A 21,961-nucleotide genomic window follows, 5' to 3' on the forward strand; every position below is an offset into this window, starting at 1 on the left:
GCAGCATATACCACCGCGAGGCTCATACAGTGACTCCATATTGCCATATTGCTTCAAGAGCACTCCGAGCGATTTTGTTTTTCAGTTGCTTCAATGCCAGTACTTGCTTGCGTGCGCAGCACGAAATCTTTCATGCGGTTGTTTTATGATATATGCTAATTTCCAGTAATTACATAGCTTTATTCGTTTTACATCGAACATAGAAACTTTTTTTTTTCTGTATTCAAATGTACTGCTGTAGGCTCTGCTTCACGATGACACTTAAACTTTGTTCAGTGCACTGATTTTTGACCGTAGCATGTGTATTGAAGGGGCCGGGAAGGCATGTTGATAACATCGCAGACGTCGCGCCGTACAGGCCGTACATTTCGCACAGCGCTGCAAGCGATGCAGAGAAATTTCATTTTCTTGTTTTCTCCGAATCGCTATTTCATTGCAAGATACTGAATGAAACAACTTCCGATGTTGAATTTTTACTACTAAAAATATAGAGCACGTACTGAGGCCGACTACTCTGCCACAGATGGTCACTGTGTCTCACGCTTGCGTTTTTTGAGGGTGCGCTTTACCACCGTCGTGAATAATGGTAGCGGTGTTATAGCGGCGTCATGATTGCAGTGCCCTCAAAACAAGTTTTGCAGGTGCATGATATAAACGTGTTGCGCAAATAAACGCGCGCCGTAGAATGCTTCTCCCAGCTTAACGGGGGAATTGTTCGGACTCAAATTTCACACAGAAGTGGCATTCGGTCGGCAGAATTGTTTTATACCACGTTAGCTTGGGGTACTTATCTGGTTTGATTTGGTTTGGTTTTATGGGGTTTAACGTCTCAAAGCGACTCAGGCTATGATTGGTTTGGTTTATGGGGTTTAACGTCCCAAAGCGACTGCGGCTATGAGAGACGCCGTAGTGAAGGGCTCCGGAAATTTCGACCACCTGGGGTTCTTTAACGTGCACTGACATCGCACAGTACACGGGCCTCTAGAATTTCTCCTCCAAAGAAATTCCAGCCGCCGCAGCCGGGATCGAACCCGCGTCTTTCGGGTCAGCAGCCGAGCACCATAGCCACTGAGCCACCGCGGCGGCAGGCTATGAGAGACGCCGTAGTGAAGGGCTCAGGAAATTTCGACCACATGGGGTTCTTTAACGTGCACTGACATCGCACAGTACACGGGTCTCTAGAATTTAGTCTCCATCGAAATTCGACCGCCGCGGCCGGAATCGCACCCGCGTCTTTCGGGTCAGCAGCCGAGCACCATAACCACTGAGCCACCGCGGTGGCCGGGGGTACTTATCTGAATCGATTAGAAGGCGAATATTCACATTGTTCGCGGCGACGACGAAGGAAATTAAGCCGCTCTGTCAGCGATCGCACCGGTGGCGCCATCTCGTTTGTCGGCCGTGGAGACTCGGCAAGGGAGGGGGGTTGGGTTGTTTTGCAAAAGGTTTGAAGACTTTATGTAGCGATAGCAACACTACGCCAGCCGCTTCGCGAGGTCAGCGTGGCTGCGCGCTGAGCTATGGCACAACCGCTCCGCCAGCTGTGCGCATGCGCGGAGTGACGTCAGAGCACGCAGCTGGTGTGCGCGCCGCACGCCTACATTACGCTAGCATTTCGAGCCTTCAGTGTGGCGGCACCTTGGCTGGTCACGTGGTTGGTCACGTGGTGCGGCGCGGCGCGCCGGCGAAACCGAGAGGGGGAGGAGTGAATCCACGTCCAGGGACGATGAAGAAGGAACGCCCAGCGAAACGGAGCGGCGAAAGACTGACTTTGCAATTCGACTGAGCGAGTTCCACTCGGCCAGCTGTAGCTATCGCGTCACTCGAGGTTTAACCAGAGCTAAACCAAAGCCATTTTTTTAACTGCGTTATCGATTATCATAAACGTAGTTTGGCCAAAACTCCACTAAATTCCAAGTCTTTGGCGAAGGAGTCTTTAAACGTCTCGCAACCACCTCCTCCCGTCCGAATCTCCACGGTCGACAAACGAGATAGCACACCGGTGCCACGGCGCTTTGCATCAAGCGGCCGTGACGGTGCGATCGCTGACAGAAAGGCTTGATTTCCTTCGACGTCGCAGCAGACGATGCGAACATTTTTTTATCGACTCAGACAAGTATCCCAAACAAATGTAGCATGAAACAATTCTGCCGCCCAAATGCCATTTCAGTACTAAATTTCAGCACGGACAATCCACCTGTTTAGCTGAGAGAAGCTTTATACTGCGCGCGTGTTTCGTGCTGTTAATCTCGGAAGCATAAAGAGTGGGAACTTCCATGAAACACATGTAAAGGCGGTCGTACACGATCATAAACTATACTGTAGCATGCATGTATTAAAGGGCCACTGACCAGGGGTCTGGACATTTTAGACAAACGAGCCCACTGCATAAATGAGGCATCGAAGATAACCTCTGCAAAATACTAGAGCCATGCGCGTCCCGAAAAGCTGTAAAAATTCAAATCAAAGCCCGTTCGCTCTTTCCTTCCAGAAGCAAACATCTTCATCCTCTACTCTGGCTACCGAGCCTGCAAGTTGAAGTCATCTTGAAAAACCTTCGCGAAAGTAGCGAAAGGCATTCCATTGGTGCGCCGTTCTGACTGACGGGCGAAGGGCGTAGCCCACCCTCCCCTCCCCCCCGCAGTAGCGAAGTAGCTTGACTGCGATTGCTATAACTACGCTATTAATGAGTCTTTTCAAAAAGTACTTGCGGCCGCGCCTTCAGGGGACGATGCCTCGCTACCAGAGAGGTAGAAAATATTTCCGACCAGAGGGTGGTCAGTGGCCCTTTAAGGAGAAAGGACAGACAATTGCTTCACGCCCAGTTATATTTAAATTGGTTCACTCTCACACACGGCTGCATGTGTTAAGTTACGACGCGCGAAGTGCAACCACAAGGTAGACAGATTTTGTCCCAGTTAAGATACAGGTGTAGTTTTTCGAAAGCACAAAAAACAAATGTTAAACAGGTTTACTGTGCGTAGGGCGTGTAGAGCGCGAAAGTACACGAATGTTAACCGCGCGCATTGACACGAAGCTTGTTTTCTTTAGTGTTTTTTAGCGGCGTGCACATAATTTGCTATGCAAATGCTACCGCCGTTCACAGGCAAATCGGAGCAAAAACAAAACAGGAGTGCAGCATCAACAATGGCATGCTTCCCGCAATGCAGTTACAGCACGGCCGGTATCAACGTTGCCATGAAGCTGCGGCGATCAAGTCATGTCGCTGAATAATCTCGGAAAAATTTTGCTCTTCGGAATAGTAAAGCTGACACAGCAATTCTACGAACGCAACAGAAGGAGAAAGTGACCGCGCTCCAGCGGCTCGTCTGCTCCGTCCCAAGGCTCCGTCCCCTACTATGTGTTTCCTCATTTTAACACCAAATGGCACTAGTCACAACCATCATGGTTTACAGTAAACAGTAAACAAAAATAATAAAGAAAGAAAAGCTGAGCATGGTGGCAATTGCCACCACCCCGTTTCAAAGGGGGCGCTCCTCTCCATCCATCCATCCATGGAAGGGTGCCTCGATGCCAGCGCCGCCGTTCAGCAGCGCTGGCATCGAGGCACCCTATCATCAGGCGAGCCTCTTGGCCAGCTACGCGGCGGACACAGAATGCTGACTGGTCACCCTTCGAATGCGTGCTCTCGGCGCTGGTCATATTACGCTGTGCCATGACTACGGCAACGTTAGACGTATCGCAGCCAGTAATGCGTCCAAAAAAGAAAGAGAAAACGCGCTTATTAGACTCGCCGAAACAACGGCCGAAACCCAGAGAAGCCGCGAAGCTTCTCAAACACGTATGTCCGAAAACGAAGGTTGTCCGGCGAATAATCGAGGTGGAAAGATGAAGGGCGGCAGAACTTTCCCTCCTTGCGGGAGGTGTTGCACGGCACGACCGCCGATTCCCTCCCACGGGGAAATGTCGGGGGCGCCACACGAGAGCCTCCCTCTCGGCAAGAAAAACTTCCACGATGCAGCGAGCGACGCGAATGTGGGTCACCCGAGCCGTCCGCAGCGGCACCGGAGCGATCCACGCCACTACCACGCAGCCCTCACGGTCAGAGCTACTTGAGCACAGCCACTACTCGCTGGGCTGTTCCGACTAGAGGGCTGTTCCCCGCGCTAGCAACAGCCCGGAAGGGGGGGGGGGGGGGGGGGGGGGGGGGGGTTTGACATCTTCCGCGCTAGTGTGTCTCGCTGGCCACGCGGACATCAAGGCACCCTACTCCGCGCCGACGGACAGGAGGTCGCAGTAATCCGCGCTACCACGAGCAAGGCGTCAAGACAGCACTGCTGCAATCCAGATCCCCCCATCCGACCTTTGCCGCGTTCGGAAGGCGACGTAGCAGCCGGCTGATCCGTGCAAACGGAAACCTCGCGCGAGACGGCACTGAGACGCACTCGCTCGATCAATCAATCAACCGCCGCAGCTGCTGTCGCCGGCTCGATGCACCTTCCACGTACGCGCACACCCGCGCTGCCGCATCGGCAACAAACGTGGCTTTCTTTCCACTGGTCCCAAAGGCCAACACAGGAAACGCGTTGAACACTTTTAATTGATAATCACGCTGTACTCATTCGACGAACAGTTTGCCAAAATACCCAAGTAAATCAATTTTTCTGATATCACACCCACACAGAAATCGCCGGAACTGAGGTAGTAAGACATTGAACACTTGCCGGAAATAATAAGGACCGAGAGGAGGACATACAGCAAAGGACAGACAAACAAGCAGAGCTAAGCCCGTGAATTTCTGGCGAGAACCGCTTCATTGCGAGCTGTGCTGAGCTGCTTTGAGGTCTGACGCCGATGGGCTTCATGGCTGGCAGCACGCACGGCAGGGATGAGCTGCCTCGACCCGCTAGCTGGTAAAACTAGAAAGTTAACTACCATTCCAACCAACTTCTCTCAAGTTTTCTAATGTCCGTCAATGCCGTCGCCATGATCGCGAACAATTATCATTTCATCTGCGTATTTTTGAAAATTACTTATTGGCAGCTAGCTGCACGGCGACAGCTTTCCTTGGCAGTGAAAGGAAGGCTACAGGAACCCGTGTCGTTCCTCCAAACAGTTCGGCCGCACGACGGTGCGCCTCGTGCCTTGTTCTCTACCCTGAAACCTCACTCTGTGGATGGCCCTTTATACACCTGCCAAGCACGCAAGATAATCGCACTTACCAGGAGTGCACTTCGGCATATCGAGTGACACTTTAGGCTACGCGGTGCTAAACGGGAAACCAAAGTGAACTCGTAGTAAAAAAAAAAAATGTTCACAGAAAATGAACAAATTTTTTAAGAGTCCGATGAAAAAGAGAAAAATAACTTTTAAACATTCATTGTTTGACGTGATAGCGCAAATAAAACTAAGGTTAAACAGTTTTTAACAACTAAAAAAAATTAAATAGAAGAAAGAGCCAGGACAAGCCAAGACTGTCCAGAACTTTGCCACCATACAAGATGGCAACGCGCCGCGGTGTTGCATCCAGAGTTAACTTGCATCTTGCTTCTGACTTGCATCTGACCTCTTTCTTTTGCTCTCTTGCTTCGCGTGCAACTCTAACGAAGAAATCTTTTTTTAAAAGCAGGGTTACAGCAAGTAAAATAAAAGTGTGAGCTCTTTTTTATGCAATATACATTTGTGCCTTTGAAGTCTCTGGCGAGGCTACGCACTCGGCCCTCAAAGTGTGTTCTGTGAACGCACTCCGTCCCGAGTGCTCACTTCTGCGAGTGCACTTTCGTAACGCCGTTTAGCTGCGCTAGAGTGCAATTTCAGCAAGTGACACTCTTCGTAAGTGCACTTTATTTTGCGCGCTTGGATTTGCCCCCCCCCCCCCCCCCTCCACCCCACCCCTGCTACGCATGGAATTCCGGTAGCCTAGAGCACATCGCAACTGGCTAAGGACAGAGTTGATTGGAGAGACATGGGAGAGGCCTTTGCCCTGCAGTGGGCATAGTAAGGCGGATGATGATGAAAACACGCTGACAGAGCCTATCTCAGTTGCTAGAGCACTGCTTACTACCGCCGGACGGTTTTGATTTGAGCATCAAACAAACTTTTGAGCGCTGAAATCGCAATTTCACGCACCGTTCCCGTGGGCCGTTTGAAACATTAGTGCCAAGCACTGCTAAGGCTACTCTTATGCACCTCCCGGCTTTTGATGATCTAAAGCTAGGCTTCTCACAGCCCGAGAAGTGCACGTACCAGTTGATGAAGGTGCTCTTGCCGGCCGAGTGGTTCCCAATGAGCAGCACGACGATCTTCTTGCGCGGCGGCAGCAGCGTCTGGCCAAGGGACTCTGCGATCTTCACCAGCCCTGCACAACGCGGATGGCGTAAGACTGGGGTCCCACGACTGCGCGATCGCTGCAGTCGTATCGCGCTCATGATAAAAAAAGAAGTTTTATATATATATATATATATATATATATATATATTATATATATATATATATATATATATTCAGGTCAGACTGAACACCGCTTTACATTACGCTTTTACAACCACGAAGGCCACATTCAATCCCTAATGACCATACCGCTATCAAGGCATGTCCAACCCACCGGCCACTGATTTGATCATATTTCTGCTACCATTTTGGAATGAGGCTTTATAACTAATTATGACCGGTAAATTAGGGAGTCTTAGCTTATCTATAAGTTCAATACAGTGTCTTCAGGTTTAAATGAAAGCACAGGAAAACTGAGTTCCATACTTCTTAATAGCTAATTTTTTCGCTGTTAGGTTAGTGTACTCTGGCTCATCATAAGTTTCTTTTCCGGATTTAGAAATGGATATTCTTACTACAGATTACGCTGTTCATTGCTTCCATGTGTTTCCTAATCATGTGCAACTTCTCGCTGCTTCATTCTCTCTGTTCAAGATTTATGGCTTGTCATCTTATGACTGATTGTAACCAAAGTGAATAATCATGCGCTTGCTTGTTTACCTGGTCACGCAAGGTTATGTAGTTAAGACAGAAGACAAACTAATACTACTGTGATTCATTTATCGCCTTGTAGCCATGTGCCTGATGCTTTCTTTAAAATGATTTTTTGTTGATTATCCTGTAAACTGTTTTGATCTTATCTACATATGCTGTGCCTTCTCTTTCGATTAAGACATCCTGACGAAGGCCGTTCCACGGTCGAAGCGTCAATAAATCGTTTCAAACGTTGAACTACTGACTATGCCAAGATTTCGTTTCGCTGGATTACATTATATATATATATATATATATATATATATATATATATATATATATATAGCAAACAAGGGAAGGGCAATGAGGGGCTCGTTATAAATATGAGAGAAGCCAACAGCCACAGAAACCAAGGAGCACAGGGGTTTTAATTAATTATTATTATTATTATTTTTGTGCTGTTGATCAAGTAAGAATATTATTGAATATTTTGTCGCTTAAAGCTAATTGATTAGAAAAGCAGAAGAAAAAAAAACAACCACCTGCCGCCGGTGGGATCCGAACGCACGACCTTCGAGGTCGTGGGTTCGGATCCCACCGGCGGCAGGTGGTTGTGTTTTTTTCTTCTGCTTTTCTAATCAATTAGCTTTAAGCGACAACATATTCAATAATATTCTTACTTGATCAACACCACAAAATAATAATAATAATAATTAATTAAAACCCCTGTGCTCCTTGGTTTCTGTGGCTGTTGGCTTCTCTCATATATATATATATATATATATATATATATATATATATATATATAAACACCCTCATAGGTAACTTGTAAACATAAATACTCCCGAAAGCAAAAGATTTGACAGCCGCCGCCGTAGCTCAGTTGGTAGAGCACTGGACGCGTTGTTCGGAGGTCGTTGGTTCGGTTTCCACCGGCGGCATGTGGTTGTTTTTTCTTCTGCTTTCCAAATCAATTACCTTTACTCGATAAAATATTCACTAATGACCTCCATTGATCAACACCACAAATAAAAAAATCCCCTACGTTCCTTGGTTGCTGGCTTTATATATATATATATATATATATAGCTGTCCCTGTACATATGTATAAGAAAGCCACATGAGATGGTGAGGAAAGGAAGTTTCTTTTCACCCTTTTTATCTCATGTCATGTGCTCCTTCTGAACATCTGCATCCATATTAAGGAATCGCCTTTTCAAGTTGTCCTCCATTCTCTTTTTCCTTTGTCGTCTTTTTCATTCCCTCCCCCTTGCCCCTATTATTTGCACTAGTGCTTTACACTATTCCTGTACCTCGAGCGTGCTTTAAAAGCTGCGTGTTTCGAATGCTCTAGTACACCCCAGCCGAAGCGTCGTTAATTAAATCCTGAAATTATTTTCAATTCGCGGTGACATATATATATACCCCGGCCGAAACGTCGGAAATAAATCGCCGTTTTCGTTAAGCGGCCGTCTTAGATACGTATTTCTGGATCCGGGAAGATTTTTTGAGGTATATATTGTTGCGGGGAGGTCTGTAAAAACAATTGTTCAGCGCAGGGAGGCACTCTACGACCTGAGGCTTTGCGAACGCTCACGCAGACACACTCAGCGCACATCATTGTCTGCGGGTAACAGTATAGTATATATAATTTTCAACCGTATGCGTTGGTAATGGCAATTTTTCTTGGCAAGAGTGGAATCAGCAAAAAACGGAGTGCGTCATACAATGCATCTGCTCGACTTGCCTACTCGCGTAAGTTTTTGGAAAAACTACTAAACAAAAAAAGGGGCTGCGCCTTCAGAGTTTAAAAGAAGTGCTAATCTGGGCAAATGCCCAGTGGTTTTTGGCTCTAGTGGATAGTTATTTAGAAACAAAAACTCTAAATAAGAGCAAAAATGACAAAAATGACGCACGTTAGAGGCTCAGTAGCTTCCGGTATAATCGACAAAAACGCAAGCATATTTGGGAAATTTTTGGATCGTGGATATTCCGTTAAGTGTGCAAAATTTCTTTCAGCTGCACTTCAGTGTCGTTTTCCGATCCACGGAGGTCTGGGTACCAGTGTCCATCAGCAGCAGCAGCAGCAGTAGAGAGACGACTAGAGTACAAGGCACTGACGTTTCATGCTGTAACCGACGACCAGGAAAGGGAAAAAGCAAGAGGCTTCTCCAAGTGAGCACCGCGATTCCCGCGACAAGGCCCGCACAATCCAAAGGGGGATTCCGTAAGTACTAGACCAAATAAGGACAAGTTCGAGGAAGAAAAGCAGTGGACAAGGTGCACCGCAAGAGGGTTTTCCCGTGGGGGACTGAAGACATCTCTGTAGAAAGAAGACGTCTCATTCTCGCGGACTTGGTTTGATTACGTGCAGAAGTTTGTCGCATCATGTGCCAGAAAGCGCGGCGCGCGGCACAAAGCGGAAGGTTCCCTGGGAGCGGGTACTTCTCGTCGACACCCCCTTCAGGAAGATCGCTGTCGATATAGCGGACCACGACCACGCGCCGAGGAAACCGCTATACATTCTGAAGATTACGCTACCCAATTTCCAGAGGCACTACCAAGTATTGAGAGGGAGCCGGTTGGCGAAGCACTAGTGCACATGTCTGAACGGGTCTACAGACGTACCGGAAAAGATGCTCAGCAATCGAGGGTCCAACTTTTATCGCTGCGGCTGAAAACAACGACGCCTAGGTAGGTACCACCCCACGTCGAATAGTCTAGCGGAAAAACGAATGGCCCCTTGAAGGCAACACAAATGGGGAGCTCCTGTGCAGCATATCAGCATACTCAAGATGCTATTAAAGCTGTTAAAGGAAATATACCAACATAATTAAGTTGAAATTGCATGGGAAGGGATAACAAGTGCAGCAGTTGATGTACAAAAATGATGAAGGCAGGGTTGTCCTCTGTCCTCTCATGATTTATATGATAAATATGGAAAGAAGGTTACAAGACAGTAATCTAAACTAGGTTATCATCAACCGCACAAATTAGGCGGAATGGTCGCAGGGCGGTGGCTGCCGTGGTCTATGTATGTTTACGTTTACGGGGTTTATGTTTATGTATACTGACGGTAGTGTACTACTAGCTGATAGCCAGGAAGATTTACAGATCCTGGTTAATACTTGCGGAGAGGAAGGAGACAATCTAGGTTTTTCTTTTAGCACAGTTAAGTCAGGTTTGATGATATTCAACAATTTCGCATATTACAAGGCCATGAGATACCCAGGCTGGCAGAATATATATCTTTCGGGGTATCGGTAAACAAAAGACAGACATACATGTAAAAGCATGGATAATGAAGCAAACAGCATTATGTGGTTACAGCAGGTACAAGCATAAAAACATTAATAAGCATAATATCCTAGGGGTTACCATCTCAACCCACTTGAGTAGGGATCGTAGATAATATACATAGGTTGCACGTGACGTCACTTCCGCCTCCATCAAGCGCTTGCGGCCATGCTGCCGAACCATTTCGGCCGTCTCCGCCCGTCCGTCCTGCGACGCCTGACCACTCCTCGGACACTTTGGATTATTTTCTTATCTTTCGGGCGCGATGCCTACTCCACAGATGAATGAACCATTCAGTGCAGGCTACTGCTCTGAACTTATTCGATCGGCGCGCGTTGATGTGTTCCCTGAAGTGACCCAGGGGGATATTGTGTACTCTTTCCAGCTTTGTGTAATTGGAAGAAATGAAAGCCTTCTAATCAATGGAAGCACACAACGATTTCTGCAGTAGGTAGGTGAGAAGCCTGTCTGCGATGCGCCTACGAGACGAAAAGTTCGGCCTCGGCACGCCGCTTTCTCTGCCGTCATTGCTCGCTGCGGTCGTGGCGATTCGAACCGGCTTGCCTAGTGCTGTAGCTAGGATGCAGCGACGCGGGACCCAGTCTTGTGTTGTCAGACAAATCGGATAGGGTCAACAGCAACATTCACTTCAGGGTGTAACCGTTGCTTCCCACGTTTTCGCAAACATTTAGTTGACGACACAAGCCTCTTACCTGTCACAAAGTGCGCTCAGCACACAAGTAAAATTGAGTTATCGGGGTCCAAATTGTCGCGCTTAATGCGAGCCAGCCGCAGCTTGTGCAGATTCGTACTGAGTCATGGAGCGCTCGCACTTGCATGCCTCCGATTATCTGACGAATGCAGATGAAGTTCGAGTTAATCGGCTTCTTGTTTCACCTCGACCTGTCGCTACGGTCGGAGCAGCCAAGGGTGGGACACAAAACCATACTGAATCTACGGATGGACGAGAACCAACACGATGCGAGCTAACATAGGCAGCGGTAAGCTAGAGGCGGTCTGGCGGTGGTTCGGCAGCATGGCCGACTAGCAGCCGACGGCCACCGGATGTGACGTCGGTGCAAGCTATGTATATGTAAAAAGCCCTATTCAATAGCAGGAGTACTATCACAATGCCGATGGCTTCTGCCCACTCAGGCGAAAATTCAAATTTATCATCATCTCTTCAGTTCTGTTTTGTATTATTGCAACTTTGTTTGGGCGCTCACCACAAAAACAAATATAACAATACAGGTTCTGCAGAAGAAAATTATTCGCTATACTGCTAACTTTCCTTGTCTCTCTCCGACGCGAACTGCTTCCCAGAATTACAAAACAATCCACTTCGAGCATATGTATGTTTTTCGAATTTTGAGCTCGTTTTACCATTCTTCTCCTGCCTTTAGGGATTTCTTAATTAAGACTGCACGTTTAAGGCCCACATCAAATCAAATCTGCACCCGAAACACTGATCTCTGTTTTATACCATACTTTCGAAATTATAATAAACTACAAGCACTGGAACACAGCCTGCCGTCTGCTCTTTATAGATTCCAATGTCTAGCTGATGTTACTTCAAATGAGCTTAAAATATATTCTAGCCGCCGCGGTGGCTCAGCGGTTATGGTGCTTGGCTGCTGACACGAAAGACGCGGGTTCGATCCCGGCCGCGGCGGCTGGAATTTCTTTGGAGGAGAAATTCTAGAGGCCCGTGTACTGTGCGATGTCAGTGCACGTTAAAGAACCCCAGGTGGTCGAAATTTCCGGAGCCCTCCACTACGGCGTCTCTCATAGCCTTAGTCGCTTTGGGACGTTAAACCCCATAAACCAAACCAAACCAAAATATATTCTGTCTGTTTGCATTTGCTTTGTATAAATTTAGACCTGTTCCTAATATCTCTTCATAATTTCACGTTGCTTTAAATACTCTTGTGGAAATCACGTTCATCCAGTTGCGTGCGTTTCGCCGTCTACTGCCAGGTTCTTGGGCTGTTACCTAGCAGCTTTTAACCCTGGAATCTCGCCAGGACGTACCATTTTTCCTGGAAAATAAAGTGAGCTCAACTGAATGCAGCACTGAGAGGTGCTCGGAAAAGAATAGTGTAGCCAGGGCCTATGTTAGGGAATGCGGTTTTGTGGCTAAGGACGGAAGTTCCGTCGGAGCTAGAAATAAATCAGAGAGCTGTTGGCGGATTAGCACTCGGTGCCCATGACAGAATCACAAACGAGGCAGGTACAGGGGGACAGGGGCTGGGCATCGCTCGAAGCGTAAGAACCTGAGTAAATATTACATGGAGAACGCCAGAGGGAACTGGACGATAACAGGTGGGCAACTAAGGTATTTAAATACTCATACAGAACGAGCTTTCACTCACAATGGCGGAAAAGAACTAGAAAACTAACCAGAAAGTATGCAGGAAAGCAGGACACAGAAATATAAAGACCTTTAAATGACAGATCAGAAATGCAGAGGGTGAGAATAGGAATAATGCAATGGAGAAAAAGACTAGACCTGTACAGAGAATGGAAAGGCAAATCAGGAAGCAATCGAGCCTCGATGACTCAAGAGGCAGCGCCCTACTCTTTGAAGCGAGATCAGTGTGCGTTAGAACGCGAAGCTACAAAAAGAAATTTAACCAAGAAGATGGCACATGTGCAAAGTGCGGTAAATGCGTAGAAACAACGGAACATATTTTACTAGAGTGTGGCAGCATCCATCCAGATAAGGATACAGGGCACAGTCACCCTCCCTTACGCCCTAGGGTTGAAAATGACGAACGTAATGTGAATGAATCTGCGGGAGACACTAGCAAAAAGCGACTGGAAGATTGGTGGCTCAGGGCGGGGTCGTAACGATATATGTTCAGGATTAAAAATTGGTCAAGAGCAAAAAATATATTGAATTTATATTAGAGAAAAAAAAAAGAAGATAATACGGTTAAATTTGACAGACTGATTACAGAAATATGAAGAAATACCGAGCATGGTGGCGCCTGCAACCACTCTGTTTCAAAGGGGACGCTCCTAACATCAATCTATCCATTCCTGTGGCCCAGGTGGCGCGTCGTGCCTCAAGTTGCTTGGATGGTGTCGGATCAGGAACGAGGCGGCCGGAGATGGATTAGCGAGAGCTGGAGGGTGCCTAGAGGACTGTACAGTTTATTTTACATATTTACAGCAGTTCCAAAAAGCATCGCACAGCCTCCCATCCGGCTGTTTTATACAGTCCGATGTCCCTAGCTGTGGAATGTAGCTACTGATGAAGTTCCGCGTTGTTCGTAAATTGCAGCTGCCTACCGAGACCGTATACAGCTATAAAAGAGCGCATCCTCTCTGAACATACCGACGTGGGACGAATATGGATGCCGAGGGACCTCAGCCGTCACACACTCCTCCGTGCTTATTCCTTTTGGCCAGCCGCATTCCTCGACGTGCCCCACGTACAGCCACGTGGCTCGGGACAGCGCACCAATGGATCTGCAAAATAAGCTGCCCTCTCTGACCCTTGATAGTTCACTGTCGGACTGAGTACTGAGCCACAGGGTGCGCTCGCCCGTTCCTCCCGTAACGACGGCCGTACAAGAATGTTTCCGACATAACTATGCAGGCTAGCTCACAGGCAACCTAACCAACGAGTTACACCCTGCGGTGATGGAATTTCACCGACACTTTGTAAGCTGTAGGGCCGTAGGTCCGGGTGCACTTAGACACCGCACAGAGCGCGTGCATTCTATCGAAACACGGCCGGAATCTGCAGTAGAACATAAGGTTTGGCCCGATGCAGTTACTGCACGTCGGCAGAAAAGCAAAAAATAAATGGGTCTGCCGTGACGGTCACGTGGCGTGGCCAAAAACCGCCACGCCTCGAAAACGTACCTGTAGCGACGGTTCCTCGGGCCGGAGAAGCTTCATGCGCGGACTAAGGCTTGGCGCGTGGCGGGGAGCCGTCTTAAGGCCGTCAGAGGAGGCGGAACCGGAAGGAAAGAGCGCCGGAAGCCGCCAGCGGAGCGCGCGTGCAATGCGCACGCAGGAAACGGTCGCGACGGGAGCTGCGGCAGCAACGCGCCCACTAGCTCGCGGAGAGAAGACCAGGCGCGGTTTTAAAACCCAACATTTCCCCCGACAATATTTATCGTAAATTCGTCGATCACATCGCAATGACTGACACCGAGGCACAGCATGCACAGTTTCTATCTGTTAGGCACATGTCTACTTGTGTGGACTGCAGAACAGCGCGCTTTTTTTTTTCTTCTTCTAACGGTCTCAGAATACCGCCACACCAACGCAGGATCCCTCTCCTGCAGGCGGTCAAGGCTTGCCACAGCTCGCCTTCCCATGATGCCGAGCGAGCACGGCAAACATGCCAGCCAAACTGCCGGATCCCTTCATCCAACGCTGTCCAGCACGCCAGCGTGGATATGATTCCCCCGCATTCTTTCTGACGCCCATCTCGCCGTTTGTCATCCTCTGCCATGATTGCCTGCTCTGCGCCCATTTCGTCTCCTTAGTTGCAGAAACGCTGCTTTGAAAAGTACCCGCTCCTGTTTACAAAGGCGGCAGCAAAGGCGTCATTCTATAAATGACTACGCAAGATAAGTTTCTTGTAAAAAAAAAAAAACACGACAGTACACAGTCTACATTCAGAGTTACACCAATAAGGAGACGAGCAAAACCGGTTAAACAGTTGCGTTAAACAACAAAGCAGTTAAACAAACAGCACAACTGAAAGGAAAAAATAAGAAAGGAGGGGAAAAGGTACTGCTGAGATTACTAAAATACGACGCACCAAGACACAGGAGCTAATACACCAGACGGAAATAACGCCAATCGTAGCTCAAAAGGAACGCTATTCTTCAGAAGACGCCATGTGCCTGAGTCGCTTTGGGACGCTAAACTCCATAAACCATAAACCAGAAGATGCCATGTTTGGGAAGAAGATCGTGGTGCAAAAGAACCTGTTGTGTCCGTAACATGGCCCATCATGTGAAGAAAGGATGTCCCAGCTGTATTTTCCGCTCCGAAGAAGCTCGCCCACCTTGCTCACGCATTTCGTGTGCTGTGAAAAATGAGGGCCGATGCATGAAAAATTCAGGGGGCACTTTGACTGTCTTAAGTGCGAAGAGGCGAAAGCGTTTACCGCACCACTTTGACTGCCTCTGTGGCACTGGTTACGTCACCGCTCGATGACGTCACACCTAATTAACGACTAATTACCAAGCAATTACTAATAATTAATTACTAATTAATGATACTTAAGATTCGACTTCAGGAGTGGAACGTGACAGCGTGTTGCAGCGCTGACAGGGAGCCCACGGAACGCCATCGCCCGTTCGGCGCGATGCGTTGCCCGTTGGAAACGCCTTCGAACACAACACATTTTTGAGGAAAGGAAATGGCACAGTAATTCTCTGTCATTTCGCTGGGCACCCGAACCGCACCGTAAAGGAAGAGAGGAAGTGGGAGTGAGAAAGAAGAAAGAGGGGCCGTAATGAAGAAAATGAAAATAGTATTTGAGGAAAGGAAATGCTGCCTCACATATCTCGGCCGACACCCGTCATCCGTTTGGTTGACAGCTTTTGGCAGCTGCGCTCGTCGATGAGTCACCCCAGGCGCTGGATGTAACGCCGGACGAACGGACGGAAGAATGAGCCATTAAAGGCTTACGCCTTAAAAGGATGCTAAGCGGTTTGTCAACTGCTGCACCGACGCCATTTACAAGATTTCGTTGACCTGCCGGAAGGCCTACACAGGCCAGACTGGGCGCCGTGTTAATGACCGTGCCGGGGATCATTTGCGGGCGTTAAGGGGTGGAGGCAGATTTGGCAGACTGTACGAACTACCCAACGTGTGAATGAGTCAAATAGCCTGGGCAGAGGTCGAGATAAGAGGAACGTGAACTGTTCGAAGCTTCTCACACTAGGAAGATTGGTTTGGTTTGGTTTAGAGGCCCGTGTACTGTGCGATGTCAGTGCACGTTAAAGAACCCCAGGTGGTCGAAATTTCCGGAGCCCCTTCACTACAGCGTCTCTCATAGCCTCAGTCGCTTTAGGACGTTAAACCCCAATAAACTAAACCAAACTTAGCGACAGGTCGGCCAAGACCTTGAAGGAAGAAATCAAGTTCCTTGAACGCTTTTTTTTTCTTTTTTTTCACGTTTACGTGGCTTGTCATTGTTATTTAGTACTGCGCATGTCTTGGTTTCCCGAATATATTTGCTGGCCTGGCTGCAAATAAAGTCAGATGAGAGCGCGTGTCCTTTGACTTTCTCGGCGTTTCGTGAGTGTTAAGAACTTCTTGTTGGGGCCAGATGGTGCACGTTGTAACAAAAGAACTATAGCGCAACCAAGACGAACACAAGAAAGGACCACACAGGACTAGCGCTAAACTTCATCTAACTTTATTCATTTACAGCGCCGCAAATATAAGGAGAAATCAAGACATGCGCAGATACCAGTTCCCACACAACACTATCAAGAGAACCGTTCAAATTATGCCATTTCCGATTTGAAGAGGGTCACAGACGTATCGCTAACATAAAATACATCTCTACCTCTTATATGAAATGCCTCCGATAGTTCCCTTGCCCTTGTATCTTGTGAGTGTAAGCATTAACGCCTCCACGGCACTCCTTGCCTCTCTTTGATACTCTCTGCTTCTCTTTGATACTCCTTACCCCTCTTTGCTCTTAATTAGCATCGCATTGACGTTCATTAGGTAATTAATTGTACTTAATCAATATCGATTAACCATCCTCATTAATTGAAATCAAATTGCTTTATATTTTTCTTAATTAATCACCTTAATCAATCACATTTACTCTGATTACACCCATTTTCACCTCAATCACGCATTTTGGTTTTTCAAATTTGGCGCCATTGCTGCTTTCCCGTCCACCTGTTATATCCCCATCTACCTACTACACCCACGTCTAGCCTATTCAACCATCCAACGACCTTTGATTCTAATTAATAACTAATTAATATATGTCAATCAAACTTTTTATTCGATTAATTATCACTCGCCAAACACATTTCATTCCATTTCAAACTTTATTTTCTCTCTTTTCCATTTTTTTGCACTATTTTGCTGTCCACGGCTGTTTTCTCGTCCATTCACTAGGTCGACGTCCGCGCTATTTCGACGGTTTTTCGACATTATTGACCTTTATTAATTAACTCATCCTATCGACATCATTTTTTTTGTGCATCATCCTCACATCATCCTCTACCGATTACAACCATTCGTTCGATCCTACCGCTTCTGAGAACGCCACATCTGCTGCCGACACGTTTCGTTGAGACAAGAAATCGTCGACATATCCAAGAAAAACTTTTCGCCTTACTCTGTTTCCGCTGAAAGGAAGATAATCGCAGCAGTCTTATATTCGGCAGGATGCGAGTTAGTTCATTATGATGGCTGCGCAAAAAAAAAAAAAAAGAAGAGAAGTGAGGACAAAACGGGACAAGAGCAAACTTACAAATGCGGTTATTCGAAGAACAAGCAAGTTTACACAGCTGTGCCAGCAAAGGCACAGAACGGTATGAAAAGCTGACATGATAAAAGGGGTTCAGAAACTATGGATACGAAGAAACGCACTTCACAATCACAGTCTGATCGACGTGTCACTGATACAGCCTGTAGCTCTTTTCTTGATAAAATACGCTTCGAGAAGTTTTCATGCTGTTTTGTTTTTTTGCACTCGCGCAGACAAATGTTCGGTAGGTGACGTTGCTCCTGGTCTCGAACTGACCTCTCATGCTCACCAATGCGAACACTGATACAGCGGCCTGTCTGCACTGTGTAGACTTTGCCACATGCCAGAGGGATCTGATAAACTACGCCAACTTGGTAGTCCACACAGCGGTTCTCGTGCTTTACGCCGCAGCCATTTTGTTTCTTTCTGGTTGAATCTCGTCCAGTTCGTGCACACAGGCGGCTGAGCTTTGCTCGTATCTGCTTTTGATACCCTTCGAGCTTGTGCCGGCAAAAATATACGTAAACTTACGTATACGTAAACGTATACGTATACGTAAACTTGCTTGTAAGTGTGCGCCCTTACCGTCTTGTCCACACTTGTCTCTTTTTGCGCAGCCTATCTTTTCAAGGTCTTATTTCAGTATTTGGCGTAAGTCCAGCAGTGTGCTCTGGTTACTTGCGAGGTTGCCTGATATAATGATTTACTGGGTTGCGCTCGTACAAGCAGTTTGCGGGAATAACGTTGAGTTGATGCAACTGGTGTACAGTTGTCGAATCATAGGTCACGCTATGAAGGATGTGCAAACGTTTCTTCTCAAAGATCTCTACCTTATTCAGATCGGTCTTTGTCACGGTGCCCCATTCTAAGTTACCGTATGTCACATGGCGGGAGAAGATTAGGTTGAGGCTAGAAATATCTCAATTTGCTCATTAAGTCCGATATGCATGTTCCATGTTAGATGTTTGTTAAATATTACTCTTGAGTGTTTTTAAATTATGGTTTGGTTTATGGTTTATAGTGTTTAACGTCCGAAAGCGACTCAGGCTATGCGGGGCGCCGCAGTGAAGGTCTCCGGAAATTTCGACCACCTGGTGTTCTTCAACGTGCACTGACATCATTACAAGCTATGTTGAGCGCTACTGAGAGACAGGCTTGGAGTAGTGTGTAGTAGGGATTTTCTAGTTCGGAATACAACAGCTTTCGTATTTTCTGAATTAATGACCAATGAACTGCTTAAGCTCCATTCATGATGATTTCTCAGTGTAATATTACCAGCACGGGAAAACTCTTAGGTAATGAAACTAGTGGCGCCATCTGCATGTATTACGAATTTTACATCCGAGTTAATATTTACAGTCAGGTTGCAGAATAGCGGCCTGAAGAGGTTGCCTTGAGGTTCTCCTGCACGAATTGACAAAAACTAGGTTTAATTTTGTTTACTTACACACATTGAACTCTAAATTCTAAGTACCTTTTAATTAGGTACAATACTGTACCGCGGAAACAGCAACGTCCAAGCTAAGTTAATAATATACAGGGTCTGTTCTGAAAGTAGTAGGACTGGTTTTTTCCTGGGCGAACGGGTGGATGAGAGGTGGTCTGCGCGTGCAGGATCGTTGAAGGGGGATATTGGGAATGCTGGGGAAAATCGGCAGTCGGCTCTCGGCTGTTGAAGAGAGGAGGTCGCTTGTACTGTGAACCCCTGTCGAAACGTCTCGTCACTCAGAATCGTCCAGCGTTTACTGGATCAGCGATACGCGATCAAATTTTGAGTAAATCTTGGTAAAACGGGCACAGAGGCTCACAACATAATTAAGGAGGCCTACGGTGACGCTTCCATGGGTAGATCAGGTGTTTTTTGAGTGGCACAAGCTTTTCCTAGAAGGTAAGGAAAGAGTGGAGGAAGACGACCGCTCCAGACGCCCTTCGACCAGCAAGACCAACGAAAATGTGTAGCGAGTGAAACATTTACTTAACAGTGATCGTAGAATGAGTATCAGAATTATTGCTGATGACTTGAGCATTCCTTAAACCCAAGTTTTTGGGATCGTGACAGAAAACTTATCCATGAGGAAAGCGTGCGCGAAGTTGGTGCCGGGAGTGTTGTCAGAGGAGGAACAGGCCAACCGGTAGGATCTTCTTCATCATGTGAATGAGGACCCCGATTTTTTGCCCAGCACAAGGCGGCAACGCTGCCTCAGCCCCCCAACAGCCTCGACTTGGCCCCGCCAGACTTTTTTCTATTCCCGAGAATAAAATCGACGCTCGAGGGGAAACATCACGGATCGGTAGAGGTGGTTCAACAGGCCGTGACGAGGGAGCTAAACAGCATTCTGGTCCAGGCGTTCCTGGGGGCGTACGAAAACTGTAAAACTCATTGGCAGCAGCGTGTAGGTGCGGAAGGGTGCTACCTTGAAAAATTGTAATCGTTTGTACTATTATCTTGAATAAATTTTGTTTAAAAAAATGAGTCCTACTACTTTCAGAACAGACCATGTATCATGTTTAAGCCTGTCGAACGCCTTGGGAAATCGACAAGTATTGTGAGAGTAAGTAATTCTGATTGAAGGCTGTCCAATAGTATTCTCTTTTGTTGGAGGAATGCATCAGTGGCTGATCTTCCGCGACGAAATCCGTACTGTGCTTCGGAAAAGATGTGATATTTATCGCAGAATGCATTGAGCAAAATAATTTTTCCGTACTTTTTGTCTCCGTTTTTGAAGCGAAAGCTTCACTACGCTAGGTAAAGCCAAGGTCACCGCGTCCAGAGATTTCAACTTCATTTCACCTTCAGATAAAGCAAAGCAAAAGAAAGGTGCATAACCATGGCCCCCTGGGATAGTGGACCAAACGAGAGGGGAGACGCAAAAGCAGCTCCGGCGGGCTCTGCATGGGTATCAAGGTACGACGGCGCAACCTGCGGACACTCTGTGCAACAGATATCTCTGTCGTACGGAGGACCGGACTGGGGCTTGAGTACATGTACTCTGGCAGGCCTAATGAAACACTCGATGCCCCTTTTGAGTAGCACGACCTTAAGGCGGCCATAGCTAAAATGCGCCACGGTACGGCTCCGGGACAGGACCACATAACAGTGAACCTGTTGGAGAACCTACCGGACTCAGCCTACCTCCATTTATTAGAATACATGAACCAGATCTGGGGCGGGCGTCCACTCTCTCCCGAATGGAAAATGTCACTTGTGACGTTTATCCTTAAAACAGGTAAGCCCGTGAAAACGGACAACCTGAGGCCCATATCACTGACCTCGTGTGCGGGCAAGCTTATGGAGACGATGGTACGGGATCACCTCTCTCCTCTCCATACCTGGAGAGCAAGGGCTTCTTTGCAGCAAGGTACAGCACCGGGCAGGGATCACGGAGCGGACCGAAGAGGTCACCGAACGACATCGTCGGTCGGCCACCTGGGGTCAGGCGTAGAAGAGGAGCCCACCGCGCCTAAGACCTCATCTTTAATAAAGTTTACCTCCTCCTCCTGGCCCACTATGACAGTGGATCCCTCAGTCGTGCTTTAAGCTACGTGGCGGTATACCGACAGATGTGCGCTGCATGCGTTGGCATTGAACACAACGTTGTGGCAGAAACGCGGCACTGAAGCCGTAGGCCATCGGCATTCTTTGTGTTCATTGGCGTTGGCGTTGAAAACGTTTTAGACTCCGATTATTTTAAGCAAAGGAATTGCGCTTAACTGGCTCCCTGGGTCAGTCAGTGGACGCCTGGTGGGCTGCATGCGCTAGCACTGACAACATTGTGGCAGACACGCGGAACTGCAGCAATAGGCGAGTAATCTCAATGGGCGAGTAAACTCGCTATCAACCACTAACTGCCCACCTGCCAAGGTGGAAGGGTGGGCGCGCTGCCTATCCAGTGTCCGGAGCGCACTCAACGTTACAGACGCCAAGCCGCGTACTGCTGCCCGACACTCCATAGCTTTCGCTCTCTAACCAGGTTCCGCAGTAGTTAAACCGCAGCTATTTTTTATATAATACACTCACTTTAGCAATTGCAGTTTTTTTGGGTAAGTTTCCGGTAGACAGGCAGAGGCTACAAATGTAGACGGCAAACTTTCCGGAACAAATGTAACAGGTGGAGGCCACCAATATCCACACTGGTTGTGTTAAGCAGGGAATGGAAGCTAGAAGACGCTTCTGCAGCAGTAGCGCGGTCAAAGTAATAGCTTTGTGCACGAGTTTCGGGGAGGTATGTAACACCCGTTTCATTAATGTTGTGAGTAGGCTGGGCAAGC

The 21,961-nt window shown here is 47.5% G+C and overlaps 1 protein-coding gene across 3 annotated transcripts in view; it reads right to left on the reverse strand.

The window, feature by feature from the left end:
- The window catches only part of LOC149365162 (uncharacterized), an 80,513-nt gene that overhangs the window by 28,048 nt on the left and 30,504 nt on the right, over nucleotides 1–21,961 (reverse strand). For all 3 annotated transcript variants that reach the window (XM_089575260.1, XM_089575261.1, XM_089575259.1), the window contains exon 3: nucleotides 6,208–6,319. In XM_089575260.1, coding sequence (XP_089431386.1) covers nucleotides 6,208–6,319 — 112 coding nt within the window. The remainder of the gene's footprint in view (nucleotides 1–6,207; nucleotides 6,320–21,961) is intronic.

Source organism: Amblyomma mixtum, chromosome 2 (genome assembly GCF_055824585.1).
Source record: "Amblyomma mixtum isolate Tamu chromosome 2, ASM5582458v1, whole genome shotgun sequence".
NCBI lineage: Eukaryota > Metazoa > Arthropoda > Arachnida > Ixodida > Ixodidae > Amblyomma > Amblyomma mixtum.